This window comes from Malus domestica, chromosome 11, assembly GCF_042453785.1.
Source record: "Malus domestica chromosome 11, GDT2T_hap1".
NCBI classification, from domain to species: domain Eukaryota; kingdom Viridiplantae; phylum Streptophyta; class Magnoliopsida; order Rosales; family Rosaceae; genus Malus; species Malus domestica.
The window spans coordinates 20,498,090-20,516,722 of NC_091671.1; the positions used below are offsets into that span (position 1 = coordinate 20,498,090).

The 18,633-nt window shown below is 38.8% G+C and overlaps 1 protein-coding gene across 2 annotated transcripts; it reads right to left on the minus strand.

Moving 5' to 3' along the window:
- Window positions 1-3,751: 3,751 nt before the first annotated feature.
- On the minus strand, window positions 3,752-18,472 carry LOC103438505 (indole-3-acetaldehyde oxidase-like). Of its 2 annotated transcripts, XM_070807972.1 has the most exons (10): window positions 18,207-18,469; window positions 10,170-11,849; window positions 8,809-9,065; window positions 8,456-8,665; window positions 7,986-8,204; window positions 5,919-6,884; window positions 5,386-5,481; window positions 5,109-5,207; window positions 4,552-4,741; window positions 3,752-4,277 (listed from the first exon to the last, which is right to left on the minus strand). In XM_070807972.1, exons 1-10 carry the CDS (start codon window positions 18,367-18,369, stop codon window positions 4,060-4,062), a joined length of 4,098 nt encoding a protein of 1,365 aa, XP_070664073.1. In that variant the 5' UTR covers window positions 18,370-18,469; the 3' UTR covers window positions 3,752-4,059. The 2 variants fall into 2 exon arrangements, with proteins under 2 accessions (XP_070664073.1, XP_070664074.1); XM_070807973.1 differs by lacking the exons at window positions 3,752-4,277; window positions 4,552-4,741; window positions 5,109-5,207; window positions 5,386-5,481 and adding an exon at window positions 5,527-5,696 and having other exon boundaries at window positions 18,207-18,472.
- Between the last annotated feature and the right edge of the window lie 161 nt (window positions 18,473-18,633).

Below are 18,633 nucleotides of genomic sequence, written 5' to 3' on the forward strand. Positions count from 1 at the left end.
CCCCACTTACTTTCATTATTTCCAAGATTATCCTTTTAACCGTAGACTTATTTTTCTTTTCACCCAGCTCATTTTCTATCTTCACCCAGCTCATTTCTTTTCACCCAACCCATGTCCTTCTAGCTCATTAAGTATAATTCTATGTTCATTCACATTATGCACAACTCCATACATATGCCGAAGAGAAAAAACTATAACTTGAGCGAGAAAATTTAGATATTAAAGTCAATACTTAAATTTATAAAAAAAAATAAACAAAATCATTTTAGTATGTCTATGAAATAAAAAAGCAATTTAATTATTTCTTACTATAATATACTATATCAAATTTTATTAAAAAAAGTATATAAAATATTTGATTTGAGACAAGGGCATTTTAGTAATCATACTGGTTTATATTCCGATTCTGCTGAATTAGTAAACAACTTTATGGAATTGTATTCCGATTCCGGACAGTTTTAGTAAACAACTTCAACAGGAATCTGATTCTAATTCCACCTCATTTCAATTCCTCCTCAATCCAATTCTTCATCAATTCAATTCCTCTCAATTTGATTACAGATTAGTAAACGTGCTATTAAAGTATTGTACTACGTCCACAGCCTCAAGATTACTCGGCAATGACATGATTATATTTCTAAGTTCCACTTGCTACGGTTAGTGGAAGTTTATATATCATCTTACACGTGCATTGGGGTACTACATTTATACTCTCAGCTCGTTATTACTTTGAGACTACTCGGTATTGACATGATTATACAATTATATTCTTAGGTTGTCATTACCTTGAGATTACCTATTAATGACATGATTACACAATTATATTCTCAACTTGTCATTGCCTCGAGATTACACGGCAATGACATGATTATATTATCTAGCATCCTTTACAACTAGTGAATGACATTGTATGCCATGCCATCGGTAATTACCAGCTCTGTATGTATGTACTCATCAACTCTCATTATATACAAGTATATATCAGTTTTTAGTTGTATGGCATGCTTAACTTTTCAGAAATTATATGTGTTTTTTGTTGTACTTTTATGCGCAAACGGAAGCAAATTATAACAAAGTACCAAATATCAACATCGTAGGTGAAAGCTAAAACAAACAATCTCAAACTAACACAAGAGATTTACGTGGTTTGGCGTAAAGCCTACGTCCACGAGCAAAGCACGGCGAGGTATTTCATTAAACAAACTGAGATTACAAAAGAGTATTTAAACTCTCACAACCCAAATCCCACAAATTACAAACCTTAAACCAAACGAGTAGAGAACCCAAAACAAACGGAGAAGATTCTTCCAAATTGCTCTCTAACTCACAAACTCACAAATTGACTCTCACCAAATTTGCCAAACGAATGAGCCATGAATTTGCCACACACTCATGACTCCAAATAGTGACCTCCACCCAAAACCAAAATAGAGAAAAGCTCTCTAAACCATGATGAGGCACCCTAAATACACTAACCCTAAGGTCCTATTTATAGTGCATAGGACTTAGGTTACAATAAGAAACCTAATAGGAAATAAATCCAAATCCTAATCAAATAGGTAATTAACAAAATCTCTCCACCAAGGAAACTAACTAAGAAGTCAAAACCAAACCCAAATAGGACACCAAAACCAAATAGGTAACACAAACCTAATTTATTGCATCATCCTAATTTTGAGCCAAAAACCCAACATTTTCAAAACAGGGAGTTTGTATGTTCAAAAAATAAAATGTTTTATAAAACTTTATTTTTTTTCGTCCACTCACATTTGAATGTTTTTCACCCTCTCAAGATTCAGTAGCTATAGCAGTGATCATGTCAAGGTACTTTCCAGCAGCCCTGACATATTCCACTGAGTATGGTGTTTACTCAGTATATTCATAGGATTTTTGTTTGGGTAAATATGCTTTGAACCCATTCTTATGCTTGTGATAGAGGGTCGGATACCTAATAAAGTGTGGCACTCCAGGGATATGTTGAAATAAATGTCGTTACTGTAAGTGCCTCAATTTGAGTTTATCCTTATTTTAGGGAAAGTCCTGCCAAATTTTGGTAGATTTCAACGGTTGATAATTTTAGTTATGACTTCATGCATATTATGGCTTCATCACCCATTCGGGTGATGGCCATCACATCATGATTTTGGTGTCCTCTAGATATCAGGGTTGGGGTGTGTCATCAATTTTTAGGGCTATTGAAAAATGTGGAATAAGAAACCTATAATATATACTCCAAATTATTCTTGGGTGTTTGTAATTAGTGAAATAAACTCGCTAGTATGGCATGATGCTTCATAATAGATATGAGCATTTTTTTTGTCATCATATATGTAGCCATATTTCTATAAGTACAATGTTACTTTAGGTGTGACACTTATGGCATGTGGAGACTGCATACTAACCACTTGAGAATTTATCTCTCAAAGCCATTTCTTAAAGTATGAAAATGCCATAAAATTCGTATCCAAAGATTTCAATTTAAGAGCATAAAGCTCAAAATATGTACTTTCTAGATAAATTTGGTTTATATTACCTCAATGAGTACTTTTGTTCGTTTGAACTAAAATTATCATTGCAACATATTCTTGAAAGAGTTAAGAGTCATGGTAGAACTTTTGGAGAGTCTATAAAGCTATTTGTGTATATGGCGTGTATTCGCCAGAGTTATTCATTAGGCGGAGTCTTCGACAATATGCTATAATGGACATATAAGCGTGTTGTGCTCTTTTTCCCTTCAACCAAATTTTTATCCCACTGGGTTGTCCTATCAGGATTTTAGCGAGGCAATATTATACATGTCCAACACCATTACAGTATTTCATAATCGTGGTGCCCGATTTTTCTAGTTTCCTTAGGTGTTTTCCCATTGGGTTTTCCAAGTAAGGTTTTGTCGTGGCAACTACCATTGATTGGTGAACACCCAAGGGGAGTGTTATAAACAATATTTGTTATGTCGTTCAGTTCTAGGTCAAATATGTAATATCTTAATAGTTGAACACCTTTCTATGTAAATCTTACGCCAATAAATAGGCACTCTAATGAGAAAGGAGACACACCTTGATTTCTCCTCAACTTTCTCTCGTGTCTTTGTATTCTCTCTTACTCTCTATTTTATTTCCAACAATATATAAATTATAAAGTACTAGATCATGTTGTAAATATAGGGAACAAAGATATAATGAGTGTTCATACAAGTATCCAACAAGTTTCCTACAATTTATTGAAAAGATAAAATGTAAGATGAAGTTATCTATGCTCACCAAGGCGGGCTAGGCGGCTTAGGTAATTGGGACTGGCACCTAGGTAGATCTAGGTGCCCTTTCTTATTTTTATAAATAGATAGGGATTAATTGTGGGAGTGGTTAGCCGCTTAGCGCCTAGGCATCCCTAAGAGGTGGATACAGAGCATGAATAAAGTTGATTATTTTGAGATCCTCCCTAAATTATAGCTAGGAGCTCATTTAAGGAGCCCAAATGCTCTTATGTTTTACTATTATTGTTATTCACATAAGCTTTGCAGCTTACCGGGTTCCTTCACCAATCTAGTATACCGTTTCACGACATAGGGGTTTAATTTAGCACTATTGGGGCAGAGTGTTTGGACAACAATGACCCCAATTCTAAAAACTCTCATTGCATAGAATTTTCCTCAAATATAAATATAGACAGAAAACACCCCAATATCCGAGATTACGAACACCATTCTCCGGTCGAATGAACCTTGGTCTAACACAATTTGTCTCAATACAAGTTGCAAACACAAAAGGTATAATAAGATGGTTCATGTTTAGTTGTCTTACAGATAAAGCTTATTCAACAGTAATGTTCAAAAACCGGACAATGAACCTAAACAAGTAACGTGAGATGGAATGGTTCATCTATCGCCAATTCTTGTTTTTTTATTGGTTTTGCACTATAAACAGACCTAAAATATGTTGAAAAACCTATATTCGTATCCTTATTGAGATCAAGTGACGGCGATTGACTCACATTTTAGGTTCTTTGGCTGTGATGGACAAATTAACTAGCATGATCGTGCCATCCAGCCATAACGTACGTTTATTCTCTGCCTACAATCCATTCCAAGTACCTCTCCACAGCTTCCAGTCCGCACAGCTCCTTCACAACAGGCATGGTAGCGGGAACATCTAATTGGAATATTGATGCCGATCCATCTAGGCCGCCCCACTGAAGAAGCTGTTTTCTTGATTCTTTAATGGCAGCCCTTGTAGCGCAGTGAACAGAAACCGCAAGAAGTAATGGTGGCTCACCAGAAGCTGCGCAAAATATTTTCAATGTGTGAGTTTCACACGACACTTCAAATTTTATGATGAAACATTCGCTTCTTGAAGTGAAATGTTCACACTAACATAAAATTTTCAGCTTTCCAATTTATGTAATAACACAAAATTTTCGACTTTTCAATTTTTGAAATAACACAACTCTCAATTTTTTTTTCAAAATTCGCCTACTTTTAATCACACAAAATACTTTTCTGGTATCAATTGTAGTTGGGATAAGTAGAAGTATGCAAGGCACGGCATGGCAGACCTTTTGAAGAGAGCACGTGTTTTTTATGATGCCCACTGTTCAATACTTGAACGTTGAACTGTTTGGGTATGGTGTCCACCGTAGGAATCTTATATGTCCATGTACCTTCTGAAATCACCAACCCATCAGAGTTTTCCAAGTATTCTTCAAGCATGAAAAACCCAATACCTTGAACAAAAGAACCTTCGATCTGCAAGAAACATGTAATGTCAAACTTAACTAAACCACGTTAACTACGCGCCAGTGAACTGGCATTATGGATCTTAACAGATTGTAGAAAAGTTGAAAACTAGGATTCTTATTCCAAAGACGACTAGATGATGAAAATGCTACAATTCTTCGAATAGGAAAGCCTAAAGACGCTAAAAAATGAAAGTATCTAAAAATTTGTAAAATAAACCGAACTACTAACTTTTCTTACAATGGAATTTGAAAAAATCTCCAAGGCAGAACCTACTGATTAGCAATACAAAAAATAAAATCTAGGTAGAGCGTAATTAAAAGAAAATGTATGTAAACATTATAAAAATCTGAGTAGCAAGTTCAATCATGCTAACCTGTCCTAAGTCCACAGCAGGGTTGAGACTCTGACCACAATCGTAGATAATATCTGATTGCAGAATTGTGGTTTGTCCAGTCAGAACATTTACCTCCACCTGTGATCAAGTAGTTTCATTGTTATTAATCTAGAAATTATAAATGAGAAAAACTGGTCTCTGTGACTGTGACGTTGCACTATGATTTGCTCTGCATTATGTAAATCTGCATCTTGCCGAAAATTCAACAATACACATGAATGAAAATGAAGGAGTAAGACGGTCAACACAAACTTGCCTCACTCACAGCAGCACCATAGTTAAGGTATGCCATGGAAGCAGAATCAGGGACATAATAAGAACTTGCTGATAAGTTCACAGCTTGCAAGGATGCCTGCATTTTGACAGAAGAAAGATAAACTGCAACAACTACATTAAATTTGGGAATAAAGAAAAATGCTATAAGGAGAAGCCACTGGGAAGTAAGGCAAGCTTGAAAGTTTGATAACTCATTAAGTTTCATTTGTACTCATAAGAAAATTGTGGCTCAATCTCAGTTATTTTGTCCGGGGTTGAGTTTCTTGGGTTCTTCCAGATTCAGTGTGTGAACTATTGGAGCACCATGGCATGGATTTGAAACAAATCAATAAGTTAATTAAATGTTTCAAAAGAAAAAAGTGATGCATCAATAATTTCATGGTGATTGCTATTTTTGCTCCCCGCACTCCTCTGGGAGACTGCAAATAACATGCTATTACGGTAGTGTTATTTGCAGTCCAACAAAGGAGCACAGGAGTGAAATAAGCCCTCCCCTCAATCCAAATAGAATACCTGCTGAATAAGAGTCTCCCAGTTAATAGAGCCCATTTGCTCCTTCAATCTCCCCTTGAGAGTAGCTAACCTCTCAACCAAAATATTACAGCAAAGTCTAACTGCCTCACAGCTTGTCTCAGATGTAGTGCTCCCAGCAGTCATTCCCCCTTGAATTAAGCTCAATGTATCTGATTGCACCACCCGTATTTTATCCAAGAAATCTCCACTACCATCACATTGAATCGAACCAAGAGCAAAAGCTGTCACCTGTTTTACCTTCGTCCAGAGCCCCTGACCCAGTTCAATTCCTCCAACTTCAACAACAACAGACCCATCACTTAAAATGCTTACTTTTCCCGGAGTTGGCCTCAATGACACTTCATACACTATCGGTACTCGAGAAATTCCTCTTTTCTGCCATTTATTACACCTATTAAATTCTTTTACCATCTCAGTCCTTTGGTTAAAGCTTGAAGACATGGCCAACTTGTTCCATATCAATGGTAAAGTATACTCCAGGGGTTCACCAGCGCTCTGCTCGTAAAACAAATCAAGGCTGTGAGATGTGTGAAGATTAACGCTTCTCACAGAATCTACTTCCATAGAAAGGGTGGATGCTACATGTTCAATTACAGCTTCAGCGATAAATGACCCCTGCACCTCCCCAGGGGCCCGCATAGCAGACCTACTTGGAGTGTTTGTTTTGCACACCTTGATATCGAAAGCCAGAGCACCCCAGTCATACTTCTTAAGTGCAGTCACAATATTTTTTGGCAATAATGGACTAAAGTCTATGGAAATCCCTGCATTTATCAATATCTCAAGTTCTAAAGCTGTAATCTTCCCATCAGACTTGAATCCCACACTGTAAGTTATCTTCATGGGATGCCTTCCTCCAGCCATTATCATATCAGTCTTGCGATTGAGATATATCCGTACAGGTCGATGTAATTTGTGTGCTGCAAGAGCACATGCAGTTGCGACCTAAACATCAGAATTGCAGCAGCTTTATATTCTATTGAACATTGGGAATCAAGTAATCAAAAAACCATAAACATAGCAAGTGATATATATATATGTGTGTGTGTGTGTGTGTGTGTGTGTGTGTGTGTACGCGCGCGCGCACGTGTCTGGTGTCTGCACGCATGTGTAAGATAAAGTTTATTGGTTTACTATTGATCCTGAAGAATCGTAATTTATCAGGATACACACCAGCAATCATTTATATTCTAACACCCTCTCACGTGTAGGCGTCTCACCACCGCTAAAAAACACAACACCCTCTCCCCACCACTAGAGAGCTCAAGATGTGAAATTTAAAAAAAAGTTGGAGGTTTAAAGCAGTATGATCGGAATGATATGCATAGAAGGTCTCCGACTCTAGTAGCACATATAACTATTGATTTACCACTATTCCCAGAACTGACACTAAATGCTAACTATTGCTTTATTTTCTAAAACTTCGCCTCAAGTGTACACCTCTCTGCACCACTAGCGAGCCAAGACATTATATTCAACAAACATTTTTTAACACGAACGTTATTGATCATTTTAAAATCATACAGAGTTCAACATTCGCAGGGAGGTTGTAGTTACAGGATCCTAAGATCTCCCACTTGACACCATGATCAAGTTTTATTGGTGCGCTGCTAAAAAACTTATATGGGTCAGAATCAAATATCATTTTATATATGAACTATATATCTACATCTATGTGTATGTGTATATATAAGGGCTTGGTTGGGAGTTCTTTGGTTAAAAAACCTCCTACACTCATTCCCAACTTATTTCTAAATTTCTAGGTGCATAATGAGACTAAACCAGTATGTTTCTCTTAATCTGCATTTGTGTACTCTCCACATGCAGCAGGATAGGAGTTGTATGTGCGGAGAATGTTAGCTTAATACACAATGTTGGCCCGCTTCCTAGCAGCTTAAGTTTTTGGGTTCCATTCATTGTCTAACAGAAATATTATATTCATGTTCAACAAGTGCTTAATCTACAGTTAAACGGACAATCACATCCACGATTAGATAAACAGTAATAAAGAAGGAATATAGAGATTTATGTAGGTATTATACTCACAGGCATTGATAGCATGGCCTTTCCACCAAAGCCCCCTCCGACCCTTCTTGTAATTACACGAACATTATTTTCAGGAATACCAAGACATTTTGCAATTGTAGAGTGTGTATACTCAGGCACTTGAGTTGAAGTGTAAACCACCATGCAGTTGTCTTCATCTGGTACAGCAAGGGCTGTTTGTGTCTCCATGTAGAAATAGTATTGTGAACCAAGTTTGATCTGAAAGCAAGGTATGCATGGATTTGCAAGTTAGTGGGCGGTTCTACTTGAAAACCAAGCCAACATTCTCTTATACTCGTATTTTCTCCCAGTTCACAAGTCCTTTCTATGTATATAAATAAAACCAAGGAACAAAGTTGAATATCCAAAATCCAAATTACTGGAACATAGAAAAGTACAAAAAGGGCAGAACATTAGTGTGGGAAGGAGACCGGAAAACAAAGAAAGAATGTCAGATTGATTTCAAGTACCTCAGCAGAAATAATCTTGTGATCAGCTGCAGCCATTCCATTTGATATGTCACCAACCTGTTTCGGATACAAGAAAGGAGGGACCTCAAAAAAACTCGCTCTCTTAACTGCCTCTTCGACTGATAAGATAGGTGGATCTACATCTTCCATGTTATAATCAACCACCGCAAAGTTTGTAGCCATATCCGCATGTTTCTGCGTATCTGCTACCTACAAAACTTTCTTTTGATGAGTAAACTGACACACATCCAAAGAAAGGAGAAAAATTATGTGTATAGTCTACAATTATGGATAACGATTGGCATTCATCCCAACTAAGACTGTTAGATATAATCACAAGATCGTTGAATTACCACGAAAGCAAGACGCTGACCAGCCCATTCTGTAAAATCATTAGCAAACAGAGGTTCTGTACCAAGAAAAGTCTTAGACCCTATGTTCTCCCCAGACTTGGGAATATCTTTGAAAGATATCAGTGCAGTAACTCCTGGCTGTGGTTTAGGTTCAAATTTTATTTCCTTCACTCTAGCCAAAGGCTTTGTACTATAAATGAACGCTCCATGTAAGCAATTTTTCGGAGATGGAATGTCGTCTACATAGACTGCCTCACCTATAAATTGATGGTCATGAACGAGATAAGTACTTTTGTGTCAAGAGCTAGAAGCACTCAAGAAAACATATAAAATAATGGATACATAGTCAGTTGAAACAAAAGAATTATAGAAGAAACAATTAACACTGAAGTCGCAGCAAACCCACTGTTTTGCGAAAACAGTCAATAACTATTACAAACGAGGAAACAAAACAAATTAAAATAAAAAAAGACAAAAGGTCAACGAAAGCTTGGTGCCATAAAGATACAAAGAGAATCATTCTCCCTCCCTCCCTCCCTCCCTCCCTCCCTCCCTCCCTCCCTCCCTCCCTCCAGGGAGAGCAAGAGAGCAAAAGAGTGAGAGACAGCGGGAGGAGGACACAATACCAAATAGCAGGTGAACAAATTGCCCACAACTGGTCATCACATTGTATTCTGTCAATTTTGGTTTCATTAAGATTTTGTTTCTTATATAAAAGAATGATCTCAAAAGATGGAAAATGAGACCTTTCTATAAGCATATTATAAGTATATAATTCAAACTCCCACTACTTTTAGGTATTTAACATGACCGGTCAGCGGGAAAAAAACAAGAACCAGTCATTCTAATCCTAAACATAATTGTTAACGAATAAATCATACTACAATTTTCTCAACTAGATAAAGGGGAACATTTTGGAGCAGAGAATAGGCCTGGAAACTAAGTCCAATACCAAAAAAAAGAGACAATGATCCTCACTTTGTTTTAACTTTGGATGTCTTGGCTGAAGCTGGTTTGGGAGGGAGAGAAAGCTAAGTTTATGTGGGGCTCACACTATGGTTTGGAAGGGAAAGAAAGCTAGGGTTATGTGGGGCACTATGATCCTCACTTTGTTTTGAGTGGTTTGGATGACGAGGAATAGAAGGAGTTTTGAAGATTTCGTGGGAGCTATTGGAAAGCTCTATTGGAAAGCTGCTATCTCTTGGTTTATTAGCAGTTTTTAGAGTTTGGTTGTTTTTTTTTTTTTTTTTTGTTTTGTTCGGGCTTTAGTCTGCTAGCGCTCCCTCTCACCACCCATAAAAAAATAAAAGGATGCTTAGTAATTAGACATCCGTATAATCATGTAGTGAAGGATAACTAACCTGAAGCTTGTATGAGACCTCCAGATTTTGTAATTGGCTTACCAACCGGATCATACTCTGTACTTAATTCAATCACCTGTTTACCAGATGACAGAACAGTTCTCATCTTATCGCTAGCACTTTTGTTCCTTTTTAACTTGGAAGAATCGGCCAACAAAGTATTTCCTAAGAATCCATTGGAACTTTCACTGTCAATTAAGGGGCTAAAGAACTCGAAAAGAAAACCAGCAGCCATGCTTGACCTATAAGCAGGGCTCGTAGTTCCTTCTTCAGGAACCACAACATCCCTAACTAATTTAATAGCGTCATATAGAACACCAGGACTCAGCACTTTTCCAGTTAAAAATTCCTCAACCTTTCTTGCTCTAATTGCATGTTTAGTTCCATAAGCACCAAAAGCCAGACGACAATGATCCACCATAATTCCATTGGAAATCTTACCAAACGAAACCTCTGCTAGGAAGGCAGAATTTAAATAAGCTAATGCCCTTCCTAGGGGTCTTGGTGCAGCTCGATAGGTTTCAAAAAGCAACATGGTGTTGGTTTCTGGAGAAACTTTTCTAACTGCTTCCCAATTTGGGATTTTAACACTTAAAAGTACACTTTTCGGATCCAATGGAGGCCTTTTCAGAAAATCCTCTAACATAACCGTTTCAGATCTAGCACCATTCATTATATCTACCTCTGAATCCACAGCAAGAAGTATTGTAGCAATATCTGAAGGAAAACATTTCCTCTGTGCCATCACCAAATTCCCTCCTATACTACCTGTATTTCTGATGAACCCTGAAGCAATTTTCTCCATATGATTGGCAATTTTTTTTAACACATCACCACCTCTTGATGGAGATCCACTGTTGTCTTTCTTCCTCAAAGACTCAATAACTTTAGAGATTGTTACAGTTGCTCCGAACTGAACCCCCACAGGATCCTTCTTAACCATTGATAATTCAGGAACACATCTGAGATCAATGTATCTGTCATAGCGCTTTAGCTCCTTGTAATAGCCTGTCCCTGTGTTTCCAACAACTAATTTCATCTCGTTTGCATTATCAAAATCATTATCTTTCAATAAGTTTTGAAGCTCCTCAACTCTAACAGGATTGTACCAACCATATCTCGTAGGATCCAAAGACATGGAAGAACAAATTTCTTTTTTTAAGAAGTCCGGAAATGTACAGATGTCACCATTACGGTTATATAGAGGCAAACTCTTTACTTTTACTTCCTTACTATCTCCCTTTTTCCAAAAGGAGTTGAACCCCAAATCCTCCATATCAACATCAGCTGCGAAACTCTTGCAGGCATCAGCAATTGGTCGATACCCCGTACATCGACAGAGGTTACCTGCAATAGACTTTTCAGCTTCGGAAACAGAAAGCTTGGAGAACCCAGGAGGGGGATCAGGTCTATTCGCCTTTTCAGCATTGACAAGAGCTCCAAAGAGTGAAACACACATGCCAGGAGTACAAAAGCCGCATTGAGAAGCATGGAAACCAGCAATCCTTTGGTGAATTGGGTGGAACCCGTCTTTGATATTTCCAAGGCCTTCGGATGTTGTAATTGAACATCCATTTATACTACAAAGCAGAGTGAGACATGAACTTGCAGTAAAATCTTTCACCTCGTCGACAACAGGGTCGTACTTGGACAGTAGCACAACACAAGCACCGCAACCACCTGCACCCAATTTTTATAAGTGCATATCATAAAACGTGTCCAAAGATTTATAGTGAGACGTAGTTTTCCTTGAAAATTTTGAAACCCAAGCTACAATCTCATCTAATATGATCACTACAGAAAAAACACCTTAAATTACAGATATTTCATCACAAAAAGAAACCTCTTGAAGCATCAGTTGGTCACCACGGAAGCGAGGTGAGTAACGAGTTTCGTTTTCTGAATTACTTTATTTTGCAACAATTGTTCAGGATGGTAAACCAAAAATTCAGAATTCTTTCTATGAGAAACACAAAGTTTGATCATAACTGAAGAAAGTTGAGGTTCCACCATCAAACCAATTGACAATATAGGGAGTAGCCCAACCTCTTATAAGCCCATACCTCCCATCAATGTGGGACTCATTCTCAACACACCCCCTCACGTGTGGCGAATTTTTCGAGCCTAACACGTGGACAACATAATGGGGTGACGTGGAGCACATGTGGCCATTTGGCTTCACACATGGAACAACTTGCTCTGGTACCATGAAGAAAGTTGAGGTTTCACCATAAAACCAATTGGCAATATGGAGAGTAGTCCAACCTCTTAGACCATCTCCAACCCTTGGGCTAAAACCTAAAATTTTTAGCCCAGAAAATTTAGGTTTTAACCCAGAAATAGTTTTGTTGCTCCAACCATTCTGGGTTAAATTTTCCCAGATCATTAACGAATGAATTTAGGCTAATTTTTTTCTTAAAAATAACTTTTAAAAAAAAAAAAATTATGTAGACTATTCTAATTTAATTTTATGAACATTTTAACCTAAAAAAATTTAGATTCTGACAAATATTGAAAAATCACTAACCGACACCATGAAACTTGTGAAACATTATGAAAGAATATGAAACACATAAAAGAATTTTTATTTTAATTACTTCAACTATTGGATTTAAATTTGGACCGTTAGATATTTTTTTTACTGTTGGATTTCATCAAATTAAATCTTAACTATTGAATTCAATGAATTTATAAATACAAAACTAAAACAAATATACATATATGGTGGACCAGCCCCACTAACCCAAGGAGAATCCTGGGCTAAATTTGGCCCAGAAATGAGTTTTGAATTTTAACTCGTATTTGTTTCAATGATCGGAGCAAATTATTAAGGAGAATGAAGGACCACCAGATTGTAATGCACACAATGCACTAGATTAGTACTTAGCTTAGCTATTAAGCTAAGTTTGATATAGTCGGTTATGTATTGCTGACTAGGATATAATTATTGATGTATATATCCTTGTGTAATGAGATATCAGAGTAGTGTAATGAGAATCATTTTTCTTACAACCCAAATCAAGCTTTCTCTCTCTCTCTCATCAACTGCACAGATTCATAACTTCATCATGGTATCTTCGCCGGAGTCCACCGACGTCGATCCTTCGCTTCCCTCCTTTTCTTAATTTCTTGGATTTTTTTTTTCTTATCTCCCAAACAGATCTTACCTCCTTCTTGTATTTTTTTTTTATTTTTTTATTTTCTGATCTCCCAAACAGATCTTTTCTCTCTCTCGTGCATTCTGTCTGCAATCGCTATGGCGCCTCATCCATCCTCCTCTGATTCCTCTCCTCCAGCTACCTCTTCTGGTCCTACTCCTCTTGGTGAGATCTCTACTAATGTGCCTCCATCGATTGCGACGATTACTGTTCAAAACATTGCTGGAATGGTTCCGACGAAACTCAATCGGCACAATTTCATCACCTGGCGTAGCTTATTTCTTCCTGTTCTGAAGCGATTCAAGCTTTTAGGGCTTCTTACTGGAGATGATCCTTGTCCTCCTCCGTGTGTTCGTGATTCGTCTGGATCTCAGATTCCTAACTCTGCGTACGAACTGTGGTGTGAACGTGACCAAATCTTGACGATTTGGATCAACTCCACCCTTGCTGAAGATCTTCTTCCTCTGACCATTGGAATGGAAGATTCTCGTTCTCTGTGGCAGTCTCTTGAACGTCGTTTCGCAGGCGCTTCGTGTACTCATGTTCATAGTCTTCGATCTAAAATCCAGACTATTCAGAAAGGTGATGCTTCCATGACTGAGTATCTCAACACTATTAAGGACATCTCTGATAAGCTTGCTGCTGCTGGTGAATCGATTTCTGATTCAGATCTTGTGGCTTATATTCTCGCTGGTCTCCCAGATGAGTATGAATCGTTTGTTGACTCAATCGAGACAAGAACTGAGTCTGTTAATGGTGATGAACTCCATGGTCTTCTACTTAGTAAGGAGATTTCCCTTCAAAAACGCAAGACTCGACAAGGCTCTACATCCTCAAGTTCTGCACCCTTCCATGCTTATACTGCTCAACAAGGCTCGTCTGGTTCTCCTTCTTTCAGAGGCAACTTCAGAGGCAAATATCAGAATCAGAATCGCAATCAATACCACAATCGTAATCGCTTTCCTCAGAATCGCAACTTTGGTGCTAATCGCCAACATAATTTCTCTGGAGGTATTCTTGGTCCTGCTCCCTCTCGTTCCTCATTTTCTGGTGCACACTCTGGTCCTATTCCTGGACCATCCCAACCTGGACAATCCATTCCTTGTCAGCTTTGTCATCAATATGGTCACTCTGCTCTCTATTGTGGCTCTCTCTCCCAATTTGCTTCTCACCGTTCCCCTCCCATGGGTTTCAATGCTCTGACTGGATCCCATCCTCCAAGCTACTGGATTACTGACAGTGGAGCGACTCATCATGTCACTCCTGATCCAGCCTCGCTAAACTCTGCCACACCATACACAGGCACTGAACAACTTTTCGTGGGTGATGGCAAAGGTTTGTGTATTTCTCATACTGGAAATGCTTTAATACGCACTCCTAATGCTGTGTTCAAACTTCATGATGTGTTATTAGTTCCTCAAGCCTCTCATAATCTCCTGTCCGTTTATAAATTTGTGTATGACAACTGTTGCTCGCTGACTTTTGATCCCTTTGGATTCTACATCAAGGATCTAAGAACTGGGAGGATGCTTTTCCAGGGCCCCAGTGAAGGAGGATTGTACCCTTTCTACTGGCATGCTTCTACTGGTGTTTCTGGCATTGCTATTTCACCTCATGCTCTAATGATTGCTAAAGCTGATATCACTACATGGCACAGACGGCTTGGTCATCCTTCAAGTCTAGTTTTCAATAAAATAGTAAATAAAGGTCACTTGTCTGTTGCTGGTTCACATTCTCAGAAGTCTGTTTGTTCTGATTGTCAATTTGGGAAGGCTTCAAGATTGCCATTTTCTGTTTTACCTTGTAGATCTACTCGGCCATTTCATCTTGTTCATGCTGATGTATGGGGTCCTTCCCCCACCTCTTCTTGTACTGGATATCGCTATTATCTAATACTAGTTGATGATTTCACTAAATATAGCTGGCTCTATCCACTGCATTATAAATCCGATGTGTGTTCTGTTCTTCAAACTTTTGTTCTCAAAGTTCAAACTCTTTTCGACAGCAAAGTTCAACGTTTGCGATCTGATTCAGGGGGTGAGTTCTTAAGTGCTACTTTGCAAAGCTTCTTTAATCTTCAAGGCATAACTCATCAATTGAGTTGTCCTCACACTCCTGAGCAGAATGGATGTGCGGAACGCAAACATAGACATGTGGTTGAAATGGGTCGAACTTTATTATCTCACAGTGGCTTACCTTCTCAGTACTGGATTGAGGCTTTTCAAACTGCAGTATATCTCATCAATCGCCTTCCTCCTCAGGCTTCTTCTATCAGTCCTTTGGAATTACTCTTGAAAGCTCCACCTCCATATCATCTCTTGAAGACTTTTGGGTGTGCATGCTATCCCTGGCTCCAACCTTACTCATCCAGTAAGTTAGATCCAAAGAGTAAACTTTGTGTGTTCTTGGGATACAGCTTGAATCACAGCGGTTACCGTTGTCTTGATCCGGTTACTAACAGGTTATACATTTCGAGACATGTGGTGTTTGATGAAACTCTTTTCCCTTTCAAGCACTCTCTCCCTTTACCTTCTCCTACTGTATCCTGTCCTTCTATTTCTTCTCCTTCATTATCTCACCCTGTTTCTCTTACTATACCTATTCATCCTACTCCAACCCCTCCTGCCATTCTACAAAATCCCTCATCTTCACCTTCCTCCTCATCAGTACCCCTCCCTCCTCCCTCTTCTTCTTCTCCTGTCCCCCCTCCTACAACTATCCCAACCAACCACCATCCCATGATTACCCGAGCCAAAGCCGGTATTTCTAAGCCTAAGATCCTTACAGCCACTAAGCATCATCTCTCCCCTTCCGTTGATCCACTCACCATCATTCCTCCGACCCCTACTACTTATCTTCAAGCCTCCAAGCATCCTGCTTGGGTAAAAGCCATGACAGATGAATATCAAGCACTTCAATCCACTGGTACTTGGGAATTAGTCTCTTCTCATCCAAGTTACAATTTAGTTGGGTGTAAATGGGTATTCAAAATTAAGCACAAAGCTGATGGTTCAATAGAACGATACAAGGCTCGGTTGGTAGCTAAAGGGTTTCATCAACAAGAAGGCCTCGATTTTTCTGAAACTTTTAGCCCTGTAGCAAAGCCGACCACCATCAGAATACTTTTGTCTCTTGCTGTGAGCTATGATTGGTTTGTACATCAGTTAGATGTCAGTAATGCTTTTCTGCATGGCTATCTCAAAGAAGATGTGTATATGGTTCAACCTCCTGGTTTTGTGGATCAGTCTAAGCCTCACCATGTTTGTAAACTCAAACGATCTCTCTATGGACTCAAACAAGCTCCCCGAGCTTGGTATGAAGCCTTCTACAGCGCACTGGTTTCGTTGGGTTTCTCTTCTTCTTCCTCGGACACTAGTCTCTTCATCAAGAAAGACTCTTTCATCACCTTCATCTTAGTGTATGTGGATGATATCATTATCACTGGAAGTTCCCCTGCCCTCTGTCAGTCCATTATTTCCCAGCTTCAATCCTTATTTCCAGTCAAAGACTTAGGTGATATTCATTATTTTCTCGGCATTGAGGTTCACCGATCTGCAAAAGGATTGTTTCTTCATCAGTCCAAATATGCCTTGGACTTACTTAAGAAGACAGATATGCTTGGGGTCAAACCCTGCACCACTCCCGTTAGTTCCATAAAGTTGGATCACTCTGGTTCTCCTCTCACAGATCCTACTTCTTATCGCTCCACCGTTGGTGCCCTTCAATATCTTACTTGGACACGACCGGATTTGGCTTTTGCAGTCAACCAGGTTTGTCAGTACATGCATACTCCCCGGACTATTCATTTGCAGGCTGTCAAACGGATTCTCCGGTACTTGAAGGGTACCCTTGACTCCGGGTTGTGGTTTACCAAAGGTCGGCAAATTCTTACAGCATGGACTGATGCTGATTGGGCAGGTTGCCCTGTGGACAGACGTTCTACTAGTGGATACTGTGTGTTTCTTGGACCCAATCTCATCTCCTGGAGTGCCAAGAAACAATGTACAGTAGCTCGTTCTTCTACTGAAGCTGAGTATCGCTCTCTTGCTCATACTGCTGCCGAACTCAGTTGGGTTTGCAAAATTCTGGTTGACATTTCCTTTCCTCTTCTGAAAACCCCGAGTGTTTTCTGTGATAACAAGAGTGCCATTGCTCTAGCTTTCAACCCAGTCTTTCATGCCCGTACTAAACATGTAGAGATCGATTATCACTACATCCGCGAAAAGGTTCTTCTGGGACATATCAGTGTTCATCATGTGGCTTCCTTACTCCAACTCGCGGATATCTTTACCAAATCCCTCCCTGCTGATCGATTTGCACAGCTTCGGTTCAAGCTTTCAGTTCGCCCTTCTTCCTTCTGCTTGAGGGGGTGTATTAAGGAGAATGAAGGACCACCAGATTGTAATGCACACAATGCACTAGATTAGTACTTAGCTTAGCTATTAAGCTAAGTTTGATATAGTCGGTTATGTATTGCTGACTAGGATATAATTATTGATGTATATATCCTTGTGTAATGAGATATCAGAGTAGTGTAATGAGAATCATTTTTCTTACAACCCAAATCAAGCTTTCTCTCTCTCTCTCATCAACTGCACAGATTCATAACTTCATCACAAATTGGGGTAAGATTAGAACCTAAAATTTGAGTTTTACTCCAAAGGGTTGAAATAAGTCTTATGCAAAATTTCACCTCCTATCAATGTGTCTCTCAACGATAACATGCAACATGCAATTTTTCTTTCATAGTACGTACGACTAAGTCGTCCAAAAATCCACAAATGATACTCATCAATCATCATGTTTATAATATACATCAAAAAGCCACAGAAATTCATGATCATACACGCAGAGCACAGTCAAAGTTAGAGAGAGAGACCTTCACCGCAGCTGAGCTTGACACTTTTGAATCTCGTCTGAGAACGCAAGAAGGCGAGCAGAGTGGTTGAAGGATCAACGGTCGGGAGCTCAAACCTCTCTCCGTTAACTGCAAAAACCAGGCTGCCACCGCTTCCTGCTGCTGCGTCTCTTTCGTCGGCCATTTCTGTGAGCAAAGTGAGAGGAGCCCAGCTGCTGTTTCAGAGGTACTCAGCTACAAATTCATATATTGAAAACTAACCCAACAACCATTCTTTAATTTAATGCAAGTAATAGATCATTTACGGACGGCACCTTTCTTTAATTTAATTTAATGCAAGTAATAGATCATTTACGGACGGCACCTTTCTTTAATTTAATGCAAGTATCACATTCACATGGTCCTTTGAATTTAGGGGTGAAGATGCACAATTTTGACTTTCCTTCTT

What these genes read in the sequence shown, in the direction of transcription:
- LOC103438505 (XM_070807972.1), bottom strand. Translation starts at nt 18,369, where the DNA reads ATGGCCGACGAAAGAGACGCAGCAGCAGGAAGCGGTGGCAGCCTGGTT. An exon ending in GTCAGCGTCTTGCTTTCGTG is followed by an intron (nt 8,666 to 8,808) that starts GTAATTCAACGA and finishes AAAGTTTTGTAG; the next exon opens with GTAGCAGATACGCAGAAACA. An exon ending in ATGGTGCTGCTGTGAGTGAG is followed by an intron (nt 5,208 to 5,385) that starts GCAAGTTTGTGT and finishes ACTTGATCACAG; the next exon opens with GTGGAGGTAAATGTTCTGAC.